Source organism: Danio rerio, chromosome 13 (assembly GCF_049306965.1).
Source record: "Danio rerio strain Tuebingen ecotype United States chromosome 13, GRCz12tu, whole genome shotgun sequence".
Taxonomy (NCBI): Eukaryota; Metazoa; Chordata; class Actinopteri; order Cypriniformes; family Danionidae; genus Danio; species Danio rerio.
The window spans coordinates 820,001-841,706 of NC_133188.1; the positions used below are offsets into that span (position 1 = coordinate 820,001).

A 21,706-nucleotide genomic window follows, 5' to 3' on the forward strand; every position below is an offset into this window, starting at 1 on the left:
TCCCCCACAGTCCAAACACATGCGTTATAGGGTGCTGGGTTGCGGATGGAATAAAACACTGTATAAAACATACGCTTGATAAGTTGGCGGTTCATTCTGCTGTGGCGATTCCTGATGAATAAAAAGATGAAGCCGAAGGAAAATGAATGAATGAATTGAGATGATTTAACTGTGATTCTTTGATCAGAAGTTCTCAATCAGTGCATCTCGTTCAGCGTTTCTCATTTACTCTGTGATCCTGGTGAAATAATACTGTCCTCCTGATGGAGACAATGGTGATGGAGTAAACTAAACTAAACACACTCTAATAAGCGCTGGGTTATTTAAATGCTGGGTTGTTCAAACACAACTCGGGTCAATGTATGCGCTGAAAAAAACAACAACAGTGCACAATAAACAACTTCATGGAAACTTATTACAGGATTTTCTTTTCTGTTTTTATTAAAGTTTAATTCAACTTATAACATTTAATTTAATCTTAATCGAAAACGTTTATTGTTGACACAAAGTAAAAATATGCTTTAATGTATGCAAATTTTTTGCCAGAACATGGCTCAATGGTTAACACTGTCATCTGCGGTGTAAAACATATGTGGGAATGGTTGGCGGTTCATTCCTCTGTGGTTCATTCCTCTGTAGCAACCTCTGATAAATATGGGACTAGGGTGAAAGAAATTGAATGAATGAATGAGTGTGTGTGTGTGTGTGTGTGTGTGTGTGTATATATATATATATATATATATATATATATATATTTAATTCATTCATTTTCTCTTCGGCTTAGTCCCTTTATTAATCTGGAGTTGCCACAGCGGAATGAACCTCCAATTTATACAGCATATGTTTTATGCAGCGGATGCCCTTCCAGCCGCAACCCATCACTGGGAAACCCATACAAACTCATTTGCATCAGCCTGCCCAATTCCCCTATAGCGCATGTGTTTGGACTGTGGGGGAAACCGGAGCATTCGGAGGAAACCCACGTGAAAGGAGGGAGAACATATATATATACTTTAGTATCAAAGTTCAATTTTGCTGTAAGTTGGCGGTTCATTCCGCTGTGGCGACCCCGGATTAATAAAGGGACTAAGCCGACAAGAAAATGAATGAATGAATAACAGTTTCGGCATATTCTGAGATCCTGTATAGCTACTAACACTAATGAGCAGCTTATATTCTATAGCATATTTCAAGTCAAGAGCACTGGCTTAAATTTCCTCTTAAACGTAACACAAGATAACACGTACAGGCTTATAAATTCTGGATTCTGGCTTGTTTTTAAACCAATGTTCGATGGTATACAGACAAACGCAACCCTATTTGTGATGTGACCCAACATATTTAATATGCATAAACTGTGCATACATACACTTGTCCCAACCCAACATTAGGTCAAAAATCCGAACAAACCAAATGTTGGGTTAATTTTTACAATTACATTTATATGACACTTTTTAACCCAGAGGTTGTGTTTGTATATATGTGTCTCAGAATTAGCTTACGAAAAAGCGAAGTAGTTTTAAAGAGTGCACTGACAGTATTTATACACTTATGACAGAACTAATATGATGATGAATTCACATGAATGATAGAGCCAGATGACAAATAGACGTAAAACCAGACACACACAGACACAAATAAAGCCAACATTATCATTACATGAACTCAATACTTGGGCATGAGTGAGCACATCTACATGTTCATTCCTCTCTGCAGTCGTCCTAATAGAGCTGTGTTTATTTTCAGCTTCCATTCGGCGAGGATCTTTTTCATTTCTACCCACTGGAAATGCCTAAAACCAGAAGAAAACGCAGCCTCCACCAACAACACCACCGCCTGGCATCAGACCACCGGGTAAGACCAGAAACCTGTGTATGTAAAAACTGCCCTGTCATCAGAAAATAATGGCTAATCTGATGACACTTCCATTGATTGACATGCTAAATGCTGAGGTGTCAGTCAAGTGTTTGGCTGGATGTTTTATCAGGTATGAAAACATGTTTGATTCTGGATGCTTATGGGTCAATACAAAATATACTGTATAGTAATTGCTGTGGTGAGAAACCCATAGCTGCATCCGAAACCACCTACACTGAGTAGGAACTGCTTGTGAATTTAATCATACCGCTCAGCCGTTAGAAAAGTACATTACACAGCATGAATGTGAGCAGCATGAATGGAACTCGAACATACTACATTCATCATTTTGTCATGATCATGTGACCCACCTGGGCGAGTTGCTTTGCTTTACTCCCATTCATGAATTCTCTCGTGGGGCATCATGGGATAGCATATTGTCTATTCCAGTGGTTCTCAAAGTGGGGGTCGGGACCCCTTGAGGGGTCGCGGAACAATGAAGGGGGGGTCGCCTGGTGATTTCCAAAAATCTACTTATTATTATTATTATTATTAGACCATAAGAATTACCATATTTTATCCATAACCAACTGAAGAGAAAAAAACAGCCATTTATAGTTACTATAGTAGCTTATTTACTTGTTCTATTGAATTGCGACCCCTGGGGTAAATACATTATATTAAAGACAGCATGAGCGTCAGATGCAGCAGATTGATTTTATAACACCAGGTTAAACTTTCTGGCCCATTTACAGCACTGAAATACATAAAAAAAAATTAAACGAAGAATAGACTTTGGTCTATTGGTGTGTGTGTGCGCCATTGCATGCAAGTTTTCTGTATTTATAACCACCTCAGAGGATATTGGGGGTCGCGAGTCACTGGCATTGTTATTTTAGGGGTCGCGTGCTGAAAAGTTTGGGAACCGCTGGTCTATTCGATGCGTACTTCAGAATCTCGCGGGACGTAGTAAGGTTTCAAATTTTTAAATTCTATGAATTCGTACATACTACTCGGCTCGCATACTGTATGCAGCGTACTAAATAGTGTGGAAGTATGTGATTTCGGACGCAGCCCATGTTATCACCTGCAGTGTAGCTTAGCACAGTATCAATAAACAGATAGGTGACATCTAAAAGTTGTAAAATAACAGCTTATGGAAGTTTTTTCTGCACAGTAAAAAGGGATTATTTGACTTTACTTAAGAAGGAGTGAACCTGCGATTTGGTTGACTTCAAAATAATGAGTAAACAAGTTGCTTTTAAGGTGATTAGTTGACTTTTTATCTACAACCCCAAATCAGAAAAATGTTGGGACAGTATGAAAAGTGCAAATTAAAACGAAAGTGTTCATTTCTAAATTAATTTTCAAAATTAATCACTGATCCCAATTTTGGTTTTTGCAACACCTTACAAAAAAGTTGCAATAGTAAAGCATTTAGCACCTATTGTAATGTGGCCGTTCTCTTTCACAACACTTAAAGACGTTCAGGGACTGAAGACATCAAGTGATGAAGTGTTTTTTATCGTCATACGATAAATATGCAGAGTTCAGTGGCTAATCTGCAGGAGTCAGCTGAGGTGACGTGACGGCGACCAACGAGACCTAGCTGTCAATCAAGTGGCCACGCCCTTAATTTTACAAACCTAATATAATTTAAAGGAAACCCATGAGTTATAATAAAATTCACCCCCTCACAGTTGTCATGAAGGGTAATATTAGCTGTATGCACCAAAATCTGTTTTTGTAGCAGGCTGTAAACACCTTTTTTTCTGCTGTAAAGTTGACCATTCTAACAGTGGGCTCAATTGAAATTTGCTCTATTTTGGAGCCAGGAGCGTCCAGGACCAGCGGAATTTCGGATGAATTGCAGTTTTAGTTACTTCCGTATTGGCTTCCTGAGGGAGAGCGGGAGGTTGCCGCTTGGTGCAAACAGATGTGTGAAGGCAATCCAGAATCATAGTACAATAACAGGCAAGAAGTCGGAAGGCAGGCTGCAGACAGGGACAAAAAGACAAAGGGTCAAAACACGGGAATAACAAGACAAGGAATATGCATTGTATAGTAACTCTAAGTAAACAAGACTCGGCGACTGGAGTGAGTGTGTGTTGCTTAAAAGTGTGTGTAATCAGCTCTTGACAATCCTCCGGTGGTGCGTGTGTAATCAGTCAGAATGAGGAACATGTGTGTGCGAGCGGAGTGCATGTGTGAAATGTAGTCCATAACATGGCGGATTTGTAGTCCGTAAGCAATATGAGTGTCTTCCAGCAATAGTGTTTAGATCGCTGGTGATCATGACAAAGACACGCATAGTGTATAGATTAATGTCAGTAATATATTAGTTGCACATAACAGTTGACTTTATGTATATATATATATATATATATATATATATATATATATATATATATATATATATATATATATATATATATATATATATATATATATATATATATATATATATATATATATATATATATATATATATATATATATATATATATACTTTAGACGTAAAGTCCAGCCTAAAGCCCGGTATATTTTGATCAAGAACTACACACTTGGACAAAACAAAACTCATTTAAAATGCATATTTCAGAGGTGCATAACATGCATTCAGCCTTTGTCAGATGTCAGTGATATGAGTTTATAATTAAAAAGGTTGAAATGGTTTTGTTGAAAACACATGGATCTGCTTCATAAGGCATGCATTAACCCATGGCATTTAGTTTATGGAAGCTTCAAAATAAAAGCAACTCTCCAACATGATTATACAGCATGAAGACCCAGCATAAAACTATTCCCATTGTGAAAAAAAGACAGGATGGCTCGAGGGTGAGAGGAAATAATGGGCTAATTTTCACTTTTTTTGGGTGAACTATTGCTTTTCTTGGACCAGGGTCACATATTATTGAATAATATAAGCTCAGTTTTGTTTTTCTGAATGCTCTCTGTCTGTATTTGAGGCTACTTCTCATACTGTAAACATATTTCCGCTCTAAATGAGGCATGCATAGATTTTCAAGTCCTGTAATGGGGAATATTTCAGTCTGCGAGACGTGAGCCTGTAATCAGCCTCCATAATCCTGTGAGACGGCGCAGCAGCGATTTGCACTCATGACAGGATCTGTTCAGTTTCTGCACTTTTCATAACTAATCAGCTATTAATGTTGAGTTGTGGCTTGAAGAGCTGAATTATTTATCAGTCAGCTCATCGCGACTGAAGCTCTGGAAGGTGTGTTAACAAAGATGCTTTCGGTGCAGTTGTTGTTTCAGACAGATTCTCTGGAGCACCTGGAGGAAACCCACGCCAACAGGAGGAGAACATGCAAACTCCACACAGACACAGCTGACCCAGCCGGCACTCAAACTAGCGACCTTCTTGTTGTGAGGCCACAGTGCTGACCACTGAGCCACCGTGTTGCCTCAAACCTATTATTTTTCAAAAGCTTTAATGAAGCAGCTTTGAATAATAACACTAATTAAATCAAGTTATCGCTAAATGTAATGTTTATAGGTGCATTTAGGGACATTTTGTATTAAAATATTGACTTAAGGACTCTATTAACTGTATTAGCTGAATCTTACATTCAGCTTCAATTATCCTCAAATAATGAAGTCTAATTTTCATCTTTTTTTCTGTATTATTTGTCATTACAGTTATAAAAAACAGTTGTCTCTGCATTCTAGTCAACTCTGTAACGTTGATAATAAAAAGGCAGAACAGTCTGTAAAGAGATTATTAACAGAATCATATGTTTCCTATCAAATTTATTAATTTTGCATTATTAATGATGAACTCAGTCTACTATAAATTATACATTTGTCAAAAAATGAATGGAAAGTGCATTAAATGTACATCTAGAATGAGTCACATACTTGTACTTCAGTGATAAAAATCCCATCCTCTCCATGTCTGCTTCCATCTATTGCATGAATGATATCTCTGGAAACTTCCATAATTAGAAACCTGATTCAATTAAAGTCTGTTCCAGTGACCGGGGAAATAAATTCAGAAATGGCCGTCCTGTCATATCCAGTCCATTCATCATCTTGACAAATGACACATGACAAATGAACAGACCGTGATGTGCTTCAGCTCAGTGGATCTCAGGTCACCGACCGCAGGGAAAAACCACTGCTAATGCAAAAACTCAGAGTAAAATCCGGCTGTTAAATAATAACAAGTGTCCATTTACATCTGATGTGGTGACGTGTGGTGTGTCCAATCAAACTTTACTGTGTTTTGTCATGCGCTCTTCAAAAATTGATTTAAACGTCAGAGTAAAGGTAAATTATGGGATAGAACGTCTGCCTATAGTATTTCAGTTGTGGATAAGCATACGCCGAAAATCAATTCGTTGACTTTACTTAATAAAGTGCATAAACCTGTTGCTTTTAAAGCGATTAGTTCGTTCATTCATTCATTTTCTTTTTGGCTTAGTCCATTCATTAATCAGGGGACGCCACAGCAGAATGAGCCGGCAACTTTTCCAGCTGCAACCCAACACTGGGAAACACCCATACACATTCATTCACACACATACGCTATGGCCAATTTAGCCTATTCAATTCCCCTATAGTGCACATGTTTGGACTGAGGGGAAACCGGAGCACCCTGAGGAAACCCACGCCAACATGGGGAGAACATGCAAACTCCACACAGAAATGACCATTGACACAGCCGGGCCTCGAACTAGCGACCTTGTTTGCTGTGAGGCGATCGTGCTACGCACTGAGCCACTGTGACACCCAGCGATTAATTGACTTTACTTGATAAAGTGAGTAAACCTGTCGCTTTTAATATATATTAATTAGATTATAAACCTCAGCATTGTGCTGGAGTGCAGTGAGTGCACTATTCTGTGCTTCTGAATGCCTGGATTTTCATTTCTGTCGCGTTTCGTCTGGTGCAAACAGCCCCATTGTGTATCGCTGCAAATCTCATCATGTAGTGTGTCACGTGTGCTCACCTAATGTTTACGCTCGTAATATATATTCATTCATTCAGTCATTTTCTTTTCAGCTTAGTCCTTTTATTAATCCAGGGTCGCCACAGAGGAATGAACCGCCAACTTATTCAGCACGTTTTTACACAGCGGATGCCCTTCTGGCCGCAACCCATCGCTGGGAAACGTAATATTTATATTATTTGCTAATCAATAACCTCATGTGGAAGTCTGAATCTGCGTCTCAGTTCGGAGTCTGCTCCTGTCCACCGGAGGTCACATTTCAGTCACGGACGCATGTTTTGAGAGCCTTCCTGACTGAATGAATGAAATGCGCTGTTTTCCACCAAGGCAATACGGGTACATAATTGCACTAAGTAACAGTTTGCTCTAAAAACTATTGTTTAGACAAAACAAAACAAAAAAAGTAGCGCAACAGTTTGCATTAATATGTTCACGACAACATCTAACAAAATGAGGATCAGACAGCAAACTTCATGATGTTAGCCAAATCTTTCCTCTTCAATCAGAGGCATTTTACATAGCAAAAAACTCACATTTTTAAGTTGAGTCCTCAAAAAAATAAGTTGGTTTAATTAGTTTTTTTAAATTAAGAGTGCTTTTACACCTGCCTTATTTAGTTCGATTGAATCGCAATAGAATTGGTTTTCCCTCTTGGTGTGGTTGGTTTGGGCTGGCGAGAATGCAGCAATCGTACTCGAGTGCACACCAAAAGTTGACCAAAAAAGCGTAGCGAGACCTGCTTGAAGAGGTGGTCTCGGTACGCTTTCAAATGAACCCTGGAGCGGTTTGTTTGTGGTGAGAATATAATCCGAACTAAAACAGTCCCAATCACAAAAAGTACTACGCCTTTTGGAGTAATCCAGCTGCCCTAGGCCGATGCGCTGTGCATTATGGGATATGGAGGAAAAATATTTGTTGACAGCGCTTTACTAACAGAGAGAGAGAGAGGGGAAAACATTAGCTGATGGATCATTGGTAATATTTCCACAAGATGACCGTGTCACAGTTTAGCTAAATTGACTTCAACATTGTTTTTCAGATAAACAAGACCACTGAGCATGTTTCTAAAATATTTCAAACATATTAGGGTATTTTATGCTTTAGAAGAGTCAAAAACTCCCATACAGCACCTTAAAAAGCATTGCATGCAGCTCTGCAACTGCACAGAGTCGGCATCCAGACTTCTCTCATGTGTGTTTTGCTAATGCATCCTCAATTGTAAGTCTCTTCAGACACAAGCGTCTGCAAAATGACTAAATGTTTTGCAGTGCTCTGGTTTTAGGTGGTGCATTCATTCAGCCCCCCCCCCCCCCCCCCTTAGAAACAGTCTTTAAATAAGAGAACAGTGTGTGTCCCTAAAAACTTTCTAGTCCAAACTAAGGAAGCTATTTATGCAAACACACACTTACTTTTGCTTCCTTGGCAACACTTGTGTTTTCTGCAGGGAATGCGTTTGATTAATCATTTCAGCTGGTATTATTCTCATTTGGAGGTCGCTCTGAATAAGACAGTGTTGTTAATGAATAAATGCAAATGATTAAACCGTAATTGCATGTGAAAGTCTGTCAGGATTGATGCACGTTTGAAGCGCACAGTGCCATTTTGAGCAGCAGCATTATCTGAGTCACGGTGAAGTCAGTAAGCAGATAAAACAGACACAGTCCCATAGGAAACACTGCATGGGTTGATGGCGGCAGAGAGAGCATATGTCTGAATGTGTCAGCGCTGCTTTCTCTCTCAACCAGGGCAAACCCATTCACATGTTTTTGGGAACAACAATAAAACCCATTGTGAAATTGGTAGATGAGAGGTGATGTGTCCTTCAAGATTGCCGAAATCGTTCTGCAAATGATGTGAATCTTTACACAAAGCCATGAAGCCAATTTAAACCTTGTACCCGTCACTTTCCCTCCTTTCAGCTCAAACTCTTACAACTCAATTATCAGGTCCTTGAATGTAGAGCCTGCTGGAGCCGCTCTCTCCTGTCGGCTCCTGCAGAATAAAGCACATGCTCTTTGCAGTGAATATGCTTTTGCACAATGACTACACCTAATTTTTTTTTAGTTTTAAAGGTGCATTGATTCGATATGCTAAGTTATATTCAGAGGAGAACACCGTGCTAATAAGAGGATGTCATTCATTCATAGTCCAAAGGTGTCCTTCAGGAATCTGTCCTAGCCAACACAGGCTTATTTTTAAAGCGTAGCCCTGTATACATTCCTGGAGAGCGCAGATTATGTAGCCAGAAGTACGTATGGATGCATTTTGTCTTTAAAACGAACGCTATGGGGCGGTATGAGGCTGTTCCCTTTCACGCTACCGGCTGACCGCTTACCTCCATGTGGACAGCTTTACCAGTTTGTCCAGTGACTCGCCGTGTACATTGGAGGATTTGAGACGCATAGCGGAGTTGACTGTGACGACGGGGTTTAAGTCCGGTGAAGAAAGGTTCCAGAAAGCAGATGAGAAAAAACAAAAGGCAAAAATAGGTAAACAAGCAAATAACAGGGTGAGAATGTGGTAAAATCTGAAAAAAAAAACAGGGTAAAAATCAGGCGGCTGTGCGGGCTTTTCTTCTTTTTGGATTGCTTTTGAAAACACTATCGGTTGGGTTAAGGGAAGGTGGTGTGCGCTGGTCAATTGGTGCTATTTAAAAGGCTATTGGTTGGGTTTAGGGAAGGTGGTGTGCGCTGGTCAATCGGTGCTATTTAAAAGGCTATTGGTTGGGTTTAGGGAAGGTGGTGGGTGGGGTAATTGGTCAGTCAGTCGACAGCTGCCTCTGAGACTCGTGGCACTCGTGAGTGAAATTTGACATCTGAAAAAGCATACACAGTGGCCTCTGGTGGATTCACGAAAACAAAAACATAAAAAAAAATTAAATGTAGCTCAGTATTTGGCACTCTTCAGAAAATGTATACAAGGGTATGTATCAATAATAAACCTGGGTTGGACAGATCTCTGTGGGGCACCATTGAATTGTGACACAATTGAGGACGAACAGTCGACTGGCTGCTGTGTACGCTTTGTCAGATCTTACATTTCACTTGTGAGTGCCATTCATGCCTGCTGTTCTCACGTAAACCCACTGTCAACCGCTGTCAACTGACTGACTGACTGACTGACTGACTGGCTCATTCTCCTCCTTTCCTAAACCCTACTAATAGTGTTTTATAAAGCACAGATTGACAAGCATCCTCCCCGTTTTCTAAACCCAACCGATAGTGTTTTCAAAAGCGACCAAGAAAAAGAAAGCCTGATTTTTACCACATTTCCAGATTACTTGTATTTTTTTGCTTTTTGTTTTTGTTTTACCTTCTTTCTGCAACCATTCTTCACTGGTCTTGAATGAGTCATTGGACTAATAGGTAACAGCAGTAAAGCCGTCCACACGGAGGTAAGTGGCAGTGCAAAAAGAAACAGAAGCCATCAGCGGTGTCATACCACCCCATAGTGTTTGTTTTAACTATGAAAAGCAGCCTTACATATCTCTGGCTACATAATTTGCGCTCTCCAGAATTGTACACGGGGGTATGTTTACACAATGAGCCTGTGTAGTCCCAGGTAAGATCCCTTTTTTGCTTCTTGGATGTTAAATTATCTTTCAGTGTATCTTTCAAATAATTTTTCAGTGTTTAGCACAGTGTGTGCTAGTTCAGAGAATGTTCTCTCCAAAGGTGTCCCTCAGGGATTTTTCCTGGGAGCCTTTCTTTTTTATTTATTTATTTTTTTTTTTTTTTTAAATTTCCTTCTATATAATTCAGTATCTGAAATTTTCTTTCAGGGAGAATGCAATGCCAGGAGACTGTACTTTATTCATTCTGTCATTATCCAAAGGTGTCCCTCAGGGATCTGTCTTGGGACCTATTTGATTTAGCTTGTATTTAAATAATTTATGTAACAAAGTACTATTTGAATGCAGATGACACTAATATTTACCGCGGCGCCTCATCAGCTTTACAAGCGCTTCGTTATTTACAGTTACTGACAAAAATTGGTTTTAAACAAACTAGCTGATTTCAGATTTTGCATTATACCTGATATTATATCGCAACAAGTAAGCAAAATTGATCATCTTTGTAAGCTATAAATACCTAGTGATCATATTTGATAGTGAGTTAATTTTCTAAGCTACATATTTGATAAATTAATCACAAAACCTTTGCTCAAATTGTGTTTTTACAACAGAAATAGGTCTTTAATTTTGTTATTAGCAGAGTAGATATTTGGTACCTTGACTATTTGTGGACTATGGTGATGGTGTGTACATGTTTTCAAACACAGGGCGACACAGTGGCTCAGTGGATAGCACTGTGGCCTCGCAGCAAGAATGTCTCTGGTTTGAGTCCCGGCTGGGTCAGTTGGTGTTTCTGAGTTTGCATGTTCTCCCCGTGTTGGCGTGGGTTTAATCCGGGTGCTCCGGATTCCCCCACAGTCCAAACACATGCGCTATAGGGAAATTGAGCAGATAAAACTGGATGTAGTATATGAATGTGTGTGTATGGGTGTTTCTCAGTACTGGATTGCAGCTGGAAGTGCATCCTCTGTGTAAAATATATGCTGGAATAGTTGCCGGTTCATTCCACTGTGGCAACCTCTGAAATGGAGACTAAACTGAGAGAAATTTAGTGAAAATGTCTACTTGATGAATTTATACAGTTTTTTTTTGATCACATTACCTATACTAAAGTCTGTATTGATTTTCTAGTACATTATAATATTTCACTATATCCTCAGTATTGAGCTATTACAGACATTAAGCATAACCTCAGCTCATTTCTGTCTGTGATGCATTAGAAATAACCCCATAACCTCATTGTGAGTAATTTGCTGGTCTCCTTTGCTTTATGTGTCTTAAGATGGCCTTTAACTGCTCTCGTCAGATGTGTGACGTGTGTAGTTTTACTGTATTGATGTGAATTTACTGTTACTGTGAATCGATGCGGTCAAAGATCTCTGACCTCCCATAATCTCCAGCAGCAGTAACATTATTCTTATTCATTTGCACACATTTATTTATATTTCCCACAGAGAGTTCTGTACTTTCTATTGGTAATGTTTTTGTTTTGGAAATGGTATTTTAATGGATGTAATGGTCTGTAATTTCAGTAATTTGCCACGTATTGTGCTGAATGAACCGAGTTATTCACAACATGTCTTCTTAACAGAAATATGCATTAGTTATAAGAAAACATATGTAAAATAAAGTTTTAGATGAAGTAAAATTTTAGATGATGCAGAATGTAAACTAAGGTTATATTAGAGATTTGTGATAGATGCAATGTTACTTTAGGTATTCCAGATTTTAATTAATTAATTAATGTAATTTTTATTTGTATATATTGGTAATGTTATTTAAGATTAATTTAAATAAATTGTCTTTTTTATTTTACTTTATATTATGTATATAATGTAGTTTGATGATTATGTTAGTTTTAGTTATTTTTGTGCATCAGCTAAATTAAAATACTAAATATCATTGTTTGTTAATAGCCGTTCATTGAGTTTTCTTCTGGATACAATAATATTAAACAAAAAGAAAATGTGCATATTTAGGGACAAAACAAAACAAAGTGTAAAAAAAACGTGAAGAACAAAAGGAATTGTAAAAAAAGTAAAAAACTAAACAAAATAAAAAGCAAAACATAAAAAACAAAACATAAAAAACATAAACAAAACATAAAAAACTAAATGTAAAAAACAAAACAAAATGTAACAAGCATAAAAAACTAAATGAAAAACGTAAAAATGTAAAAAACAAAAGACATAAACATAAAAACGTAAAAAACAATGTAAAAACAAAACAAAATGTAAAAAATGAAAAACAAAACTAAAGTTAAAAAATATTTTAAAAAATGTAAAAAACTTAAACTTAACGAAATGTAAAAAACATAAACTAAACAAAACAAAAAAGAAAATGTAAAAAAAGCAAAAATACAAACTGTAAAAAAAGAATGTAAAAAATGTAAAAAACTAAACAAAAACTAAACAACGCAAAAAACCCCATAAAAGTCGTAAAACATAAAACAAAAACTAAACAGTTTAAAATTGAACAAAACAATGCATGAAATTAAAAAAACATAACGAAATGTAAAAAAACTAAACAAAATGTAAAAAATTTCAAAAACTAAATGTAAAAAAATGTAAACGAAACATAAAAACAAAATAAAATGTTAAACTTAAAAACTAAATGTAAAATACAAAAAACAAAACAAAACATAAAACTAAATGTAAACATTTTTAAAAACATACAAACGTAAACAAATCTAAATGTTAAAAAAAAAATAAAAATACTGTAAAACCAAAATAAAATGTTAAAAACTGAAAAAACTAAATGCAAAAAAACAAAACAAAAAACTAAAAGTAAACATTTTTTAAAAACATACAAACGTAAATAAAACAAACCCCAAAGAACTCAAAGCAAAACATAAATGCAACATATAAATATAAATATTAAATATAAATAAATTGATTTTAACAACACAAAAATACAAAACAATAAAATAATTTTCATAAATATTTAAAAAAAGACACTAAAGCATAAAACATTTATAACTGCAAATGTGAACATATACCTTGGTCACAATTGAACCTTTAACATTTATTTAATTTCACTTATTTTATTTAATTTGAGTTGTGCAAGTACCAAAAGGTTTTTTATTTTAGATCAGATCACAGCCCTGACAGGTAATCCTATCACTATACTGTACAGTAAGTGTATTTCAGCACAGCTTGAGTTGTGAATTGGCCAAGCAGAATGCAGGACGAGAAGTACATCTCCTAAAACATGAGATTTTGGTACAGTATTACTGCTCAGGAAAACGAATGAAACATATTAAAATGTCCTCTAATCGTTTTGTCTTTATTCTAGGCCATACAGCCGAGATTTGCATGTAAATGAAGAGAGAAACGGCAGTGAAGATGAAGCTGCTCATTTGATGCTGCGCTGGTGTTTTCTGGAGATTGATCAAAGCGCTCTGTGAACGCCGGTGCACACTTTGATCTGCTTTTGTCTTTATTTCAGGCTAGCGAGAGCACATGCTAATGTGAGAGTGTAATTGGGCTTGTCTTTGTGTGTGTGAGGCTCGACTGACGTCATGTTTATAGTGATGAGCTTCAGGGATTTCTGCCGCTGTTGAGGTCAAGGGTCACGCTGTAAAGGGCAGCGACTCAGCCATGAATAATCCTGTGCACAGTGTGTGTGTGTCGAGTCTGCTGATGATACTAATGTTTACTGATACTAGCTCTAACTGTACAGTCTACTAACACTCTAATGCGAATCATTTAGAAATACAACATCAAAATACACTGATGCTGTAGTTTATACAGGGCGGCACAGTGGCTCAGTGGTTAACACTGTAAGAAGGACACTGGCTTGAGCCTCGGCTGGGTCAGTTGGTGTTTCAGTGTGGAGTTTGCATGCTCGTGTTGGTGTGGGTTTCCTCCGGGTGCTCCGGTTTCCCCCACAGTCCAAACACATGCGCTATAGGGGAACTGAATAAGCTAAACTGGATGTAGTGTACGAGTGTGTGTGAATGTGATTGTGTATGAGAATTTCCTAGTACTGGGTTGCAGCTGGAAAGGGCATCCACTGTGTAAAACTTATTCTGGATTAGTTGGCGGTTCATTCCACTGTGGCGACCCCTGATGAATAACGGACTAGGCTTTGCTGTTTATACAAAGGTGTCCCCCAGGGATCTGTCCTGGGACCTCTTTCCTTGTGTGTGTATAATTACTCTTCAGAGCTCCAGTCATGAATAATCCTGCACTTTTAAACTCTGTGAATGCCGTGCTGTGTGTGTCCACTGATAACACTGACCAGCAGAGGAGGGTGTGTTTTACTGTGGTGTTCAGTAATGAGATACCATTGTGGTTTTTATTAACTGATTAAATTAGATTTATTCATTATTCCTTGGCATCCAGCATCCAGTGTAGTGTTTTTTTAGTTACACTGTAAGGTGACATAGTTACATTGTAATTTAATTTACTAAATTGGTGGTTCATTCCACAGTGGCGACCTCTGAATAATAAAGGGACTAAGCAATGAATGAATGAATAATATGATTTATTATATGTACTTGCTATAAATGGTTGGGGTTAGATTGCCGGATGACACTGTAGTTTAAGTAACACTTCGCTTTACTACAGTTTATTACCTGCCTATTATTATGATAAGAACTGTTTATTAGCACTTATAATTTTTAATCTTATTCTGCATCCCTAATACTATCCAATACCTAAAACCAACTACTATTTTACTAACTATAAATAAGCCGCTATTTAGTAGTTAGTAGAGGTAAACGTCTTAGTTTATGGTTTTGTTAATAGACTGAACTGTACATGAAGTGTGACAGAATGCAGGTTTGTTTAAAGTTAGTTACATGTAATTATCAATAATTTATTGTAAATATTATAGTAAATGCATGGATCATAGTTCAAACTACTTATCTGTGAAATGGTTCATTGCATAGCTTGTTAGTTTCTCCAACAATGCATCATACTATGGATATACGCTTCATAATATGGATATTTGGAATATATTATTTTTCTCTATTATTGTTCTATGCTATTTTTATATTATTTTTTGTTGTTTTCAAGGATATGTGCAGTTGCATAAGCATTTCACTGCATATTGTACTCTGTATGAATGTGACAAACAATTTTTTTAGAGTCAAAATTATTCACCCTCCTGTGATTTATTTATTTATTTATTTAAAAAAATCTTTTTCACATATTTCTCAAATGATGTTGAACAGATTCAGGAATTTTTCACAGTGTGTCTGATACTATTTGTTCTTCTGGAGAAAGTCTTATTTGTTTTATTTTGGCTGGAATAAAAGCAGTTTTTAATTGTTTTAAACACCATTTTAAGGTCAATATTATTGGCTCCTTCAGCAATATTAGTGTTGGATTGTCTCCAGAACAAACCACTGTTATACAATGACTTGCCTAATTACCCTAACTTTACCCTAATTACCCTAGTAAAGCCTTTACATGTCACTGTAAGCTGAACACAAGTGTCTTGAAGAATATCTAGTCTAATATTGACGGACTTGAGACGCAGAGAGAAGTTGACTGCAATGACAGGGTTTGAGTCCAGTGAAGAACAGTTCCAGAAAGCAGGTAAAACAAAAACAGAAGCCAAAGAATAAAATAAAGAAGTAAATAACAGAGTGAGAATGTGGTAAAATCTGAAAACATGGTAAAAATCAGGCGAAGGCTTTTCTTTTTCTGGATTCCTTTTGAAAGCACTATCAGTTGGGTTTAGCGAAGTGGGTGGGCAGGTCAGTGGGTGATTTTGAAAGCACTATCAGTTGGGTTTAGCGAAGTGGGTGGGCGGGTCAGTCGGTGCTTTTGAAAACACTATTGGTTGGGTTTAGGGAAGTTGGTCGGCGGGTCAGTCGGTGCTTTTGAAAACCCTATTGGTTAGGTTTAGGGAAGTTGGTCGGCGGTTTGGTTGGGTTTAGGAAAGTCGGTCGGCGGCTCAGTGGGTGCTTTTAAAAACACTATTGATTGGGTTTAGGGAAGTTGGTGGGCGGGTCACTCGGTGCTTTTGAAAACACTATTGGTTGGGTTTGGGGAAGGAGGAGGGTGGGTCAGTCGATCAGTCAGCCAGTCATTTGACAGCAGCCTCTGGTGGATTTAAAGGTACAGTATGTCCACAGTCATATTAGGGTGATAGAAACATAATAAGTCTCTTTTTTTTAATTTTCTGATGTTAAAATAGGTTCCAAATCCCTCCCTTTTTCAGGTCAACCACAACGTGATGTAGTGCAGTTTCCCCACCCACCAAATTGATTGACAGTCGTGTATTAACATGTCTTCGTAGTAATGTGTATAATCAAATCAACAAGACAGGATGCAAGCAAATCTTCTGGGATTAAAAGATCTATTCAGCTCTCTGCGATCATCAATCATCATCAAATGTGATCAAGAATGAGTTTCACAAGTTTAAAATGCTTTTAAAACAGTGCATGTTGGTAATAAAGACAGAAAATTTGCTATGTAATTCATCTCCACAGCTGCATAGCGTCAATACAATTTTGATTTTGAAAGTTTGTGAACTTAAATCAGGTTTATTTTGTACATTAACATAACAATGTCCATACTGCAGTGAATATTTACGTGTACCCTGTCACATTTGCTGTGCAAAGACAAGCATGTGGGAACAGTAGGCGGGGAGAACCAGCTCATTAGCATTAAAGGCACAGGCCACAGAAATAGCTGCAATGTTAAAACAGAAAAAAAAAACGTAGCTCCTGGGACATATTTGGCACTCTCCAAAAATGTATACAGGGGTACATTTTCAGAATGAGCCTGGGTTGAGTATTTGTCAGCCGTGCAACGGTACATGAGAGTTGAAATCCATTGAAATCCACTGAAAGATGTCTTTGCTCTGTATTTCAGGTGAAAAACGTGTTTCCTCAGGAAGGTTTCGGCCGTCAGAAGCGAGGCTACAGAGATCTCCCAAACACTGACGTCAACATGAGCGACCCGCTTTTCACCAAACAGTGGTATCTTGTAAGTAATCACTGTCTTCATATACGCTGACCTTTAACATCGCCGCTGTTTGTTGTCGCCCGCTGATGACTTTAAACCACTTTCCTCATTGACTGTCAACATCAGCATCACTGCACCAAAATATAGTGATATTTCCCTGATTTCTCCAGGGCTCATCGTGACAGCAGAGCGCTCTTTAATTTAGTTTGTCAGTTATAAACACTCCACAGCAGGGTTCGGGTGAAGTGTAATATCTGCGTGACATTTATTTTCCACCTCCCTCATAACATCTCATTTTCTGTGCTGCTTGATTAGATAAACACAGGTCAGGCTGACGGGACCCCGGGGCTGGATCTGAATGTGGCCGAGGCCTGGAGTTTGGGGTTCACCGGGAAAGGAGTGACCATCGCCATTATGGATGATGGTACGGTAATTTTTTTTAATTATCATAAACTGAAAAATTGAACACTTTCAGAATGAAATGCCGCCGACTTGCCGTCGAAGACAGCCGTCCACTTGCGGTATCAGTGTGCTTACCTGTGTGCCACCTGGCGTGGCGCATCCTATGTGTGACTCTCTTTACGATGGTCTACCCTTTTTGCATCCTTGTTAAACCTTACACTGCTAACGATCCAAGGTTTGTTTTAATTTTGCAAGCTGAACGCATTCTGTAGTGTACAAGAGAAATAAAAGAGGTTGATTGACAAGGGTCTACAGCCAATCAGGATGCAGAACACAATGCGCTGTAAACTGCACACAAAAAAATAGCCACAAAACTGCACGAAAGGTGAACGACATTCTAGCGAGGGACCACTGTATAGCTTTGCTTTGTGCACTCTCAGAAATAAATAAATGGACAAAAGCTGTCACTGAGGGCGATGCCTTTTTAAAAGAGGCGAATGGTGTGTACTGAATACTTTCCCTTTTACATGTGAAGACTTTAGTTTTGGTTTTTATTTGAATTTAAATGAATAAAAAAGAAAGCACGATTCACCAAAATAAGGTCTTTGTTGCATTTCTAAGCAATAAATATACTTTTTTTTAACATCTCTTGGCAGGTATTGATTATCTGCATCCAGATCTCGCCTCAAACTACGTAAGTACTTGTTTTTTCTCCTATTAAATGTATGAACACTCCAGAAAAGAGCCCTACTTCTTTTTTTTTTTCAAAAGTCTTTGGTGATCTCTTGACATTGAACAGGATTTTGCACAGAAAATTACTTGTATATTTGGAAAATTTGGGGCGGCATGGTGGCTTAGTGGTTTTCTGTCGCCTCACAGCAAGAGGGTTACTGGTTTGAGTAACGACTGGATCAGTTAGTGTTTCTATATGGAGTTTGCATGTTCTCCCCGTGTTGGCGTGGGTTTTCGAAACACATGCGCTATTGGGGAATTGATGAACTAAATTGGCTGTAGTGAATAATAGTGTGCATGGGTGTTTCCCATTAATGGGTTGCAGCTGGAAAGGCATCCGCTGAGTAAAACATATGCTGGATAAGTTGGTGGTTCATTCCCCTGTGGCGACCCCTGATGAATAAAGGGACTAATCTGAAGGAAATCTGAACTTTAACTAACATTAACACATGAAACCTTATGGTAAAGTGTGTCTGTGTGGTGTTTATTAATGTGATTCTCTCCGCAAACCGTTAAATTCTGCGATGGAAGTCAGAAGCAGAATATTTGCACACGGTCCTGGATATCTGCCAGCGCAATAGAGAGGTTATTGTTTTGAGACCCGCTGAGCTCGATGAGCCGCGGGTGTGTGTGTGTGTGTGTGTGTGCACCACAGATGAGTTTCATCCCAAAAATAACCCAGCTGACTGCGCTGGGGGAAGATGCTGGTATACGCTTCACTCGTCTGATGTCTTCAACCGGGTCCTGTCCTCCTCTGCTATAGGGCGGCACGATGCTGGGAAAATCTGACATGCCATATATTTGTATTTCTGCGATCATACACTGCAATATACAGTATTAGCTGTGGTTAGCACTCACAGTAAGAAGGTCACTGGTTCGAGTCCTGGCTGGGTCAGTTGGTGTTTATGTGTGGAGTTTGCGTGTTCTCCCCGTGTTGGCGTGGGTTTCCTCTGGGAGCTTCAGTTTCCTGTCCAAACACATGCACTATAGGGGAACTGATCAGCTAAATTGGCTGTAGTGTATGAGTGTGTGTGTGTGAATGAGTGTGTATGGGTGTTTCTTAGTACTGGGTTGCAGCTAGAAGGGTATCCGCTGTATATAACTTTTGCTGCTGCGGTTCAGTCCGCTTTGGCAACCCCTGATAAATAAGCCACACGTACACATACACACACATACATACAAACAAACGTTTCACTGGGTCTGTCAGCGTGTGTGTGTGTGTGCCTGAAGTGTGTGTGGGTAAAAATAGATTGGGGATGATTTGCCTAATAAGGACTAATGTGGGATGAGGAGCGCATTAGCATAATCGTTTGAAGGATTTTTAATTTTTTTTGATGACAGGGGACTGGATTTAATTCATTGCGCGCTAACTGCAGTCTCCAGGCGGAGGCCAAATGGAGAAACGCCAGACAGCAGAGCATCACGCTTCAGCCGCACACCAGTGCTACTTTCCAATGTGCTCTCCGTTTCCATGGCGATCAGGGTGATGATGTCATGCGCAGAGTCCGTCGCATGTGCTGAAAGTTTGAGCACACAGAAATAGTGCAGCATCATCAGCTATTTCTTCATCAGCTTTACATCTTTCGGATGAGACGTGAAACTGAGGTCCTGACTCTCTGTGCTCATTAATAATCCCATGGCACTTGTCGTGAAAGAGCAGGGGTGTAACCTCGGTGTCCTGGCCAAAGTCCCTCTATCGGCCCTTACGATCATGGCCTCCCAATCATCCCCATCCACTGAATTGGCTCTATCACTATCCCTCCACTCCACCAATAGCTGGTGTGTGGTGAGCGCACTGGCGCCGTTGTCCTGTGGCTGCCGTCGCATCATCCAAGTGGAGCTGCACACTGGTGGTGGTGTGGAGAGACCCCCCCTCATGATTGTGAAGTGCTTTGGGTGTATGGCCAAACACAATAAATGCACTATATAAATACACACTACATTACATTACATTTAGAGCGATGATACACTCCAAAATAACTTTTACTGCTTGATCAAACTACGTTTTGTTTTGTTTTTTTGGGACAGCCTAATTGTTCGGTTGCAGCACTGGTTCATTGTGGATACACACCCCTGTCTACATCTCTGGAGATCGCGAATTATGTGGCCGGAGACACATTTGGCCGTATTTCATCTTTAAAATAAATGCTATGGAGCCACCACAGCTTCTGTTTCTTTTCATGCTAGTGTAACACCGCCGGTTTTACACCACCCAACCCGCTCTGAGCTGGGATCGAACCGGCGACCTTCCGCACAGGAGTTGGTTGCTCTGGAAACCATGATCTTTAGCCTCCTTGTTAGCACCTTCAGAGGTCAGAGGAGTGAGGTTTAACTGCACAGCCCTTCACTAGCTGGTCTCCGTTACACTCGCGGCTGACCACTTACCTCTGTGTGGAAGACTTTTCCAATGTTACAAGTTTATCCAGTGGCTTACCGCATACACTGGTGGACTTGGGACACAAAGTGGAGTCGACCACGATGTCAGGGTTCGAGTCTGGCGTGAAACAGTTCCAGAAAGCGGGTAAAACAAAAATACATAAACAACAGGCTGAAAACGCTTTTGAAAACACTGTCGCTTGGGTTTAAGGAAGGGGGAGGGTGGGTCAGTCGGTCATTCCATCCTCAGCAAGCTGGCCTGGTCGGCTGAAGTGTATATTGCGCCCTCTGGTGAACTTGTGTGAGAAGAGGCCGCGCGAGAGGAATTCATTCATTTATGTTTTTTGTCGGCTTAGTCCCTTTATTAATCTGGGATCGCCACCGCGGAATGAACCGCCAACTTATCCAGCGGATGCCCTTCCAGCCGCAACCCATCTCTGGGAAACATCCACACACACTCATACACTACGGACATTTTAGCCTACCCAATTCTCCTGTCCCACATGTGTTTTGACTGTGGGGGAAACCGGAGCACCCGGAGGAAACCCACGCGAACGCAGAGAGAACATGCAAACTCCACACAGAAACACCAAATGAGCCAGCCGAGGCTTGAACCTGCAGTCCAGCGATCTTCTTGCTGTGAGTTGAAAGCACTACCTACTGCGCCACTGCGTCAAAAAACTACTGAGCCTCTGGTGGAAAAAAAAGAAACTGCGAGCAGACGTACATGTGGCTACGTTTTTCGCTGTCCTCAGAAATGTAGACCCGGGGTCTGTTCTTCGTGCCTAGATTAAATGATCTAAGATGATTTGGATCTGATCCTGGATCTCAGCTAATTTGGTTCTTCAAACAAGTTCGTGAATCAG

The 21,706-nt window shown here is 39.2% G+C and overlaps 2 protein-coding genes across 3 annotated transcripts in view; both read left to right on the forward strand.

Annotated features, from left to right (window-relative positions):
* Positions 1-21,706, forward strand: part of nrxn1b (neurexin 1b) — a 799,620-nt gene that overhangs the window by 193,878 nt on the left and 584,036 nt on the right. The gene's annotated exons all lie outside the window — the stretch shown is intronic.
* Positions 1-21,706, forward strand: part of pcsk2 (proprotein convertase subtilisin/kexin type 2) — a 69,232-nt gene that overhangs the window by 3,170 nt on the left and 44,356 nt on the right. For both annotated transcript variants that reach the window (XR_012388376.1, NM_001142266.1), the window contains 4 exon segments: positions 1,747-1,854; positions 17,238-17,351; positions 17,646-17,754; positions 18,389-18,426. Coding sequence is in view for 1 of the 2 variants with exons in the window: in NM_001142266.1 (NP_001135738.1) it covers positions 1,747-1,854; positions 17,238-17,351; positions 17,646-17,754; positions 18,389-18,426 (369 nt within the window). In the remaining variant the exon portion in view is untranslated.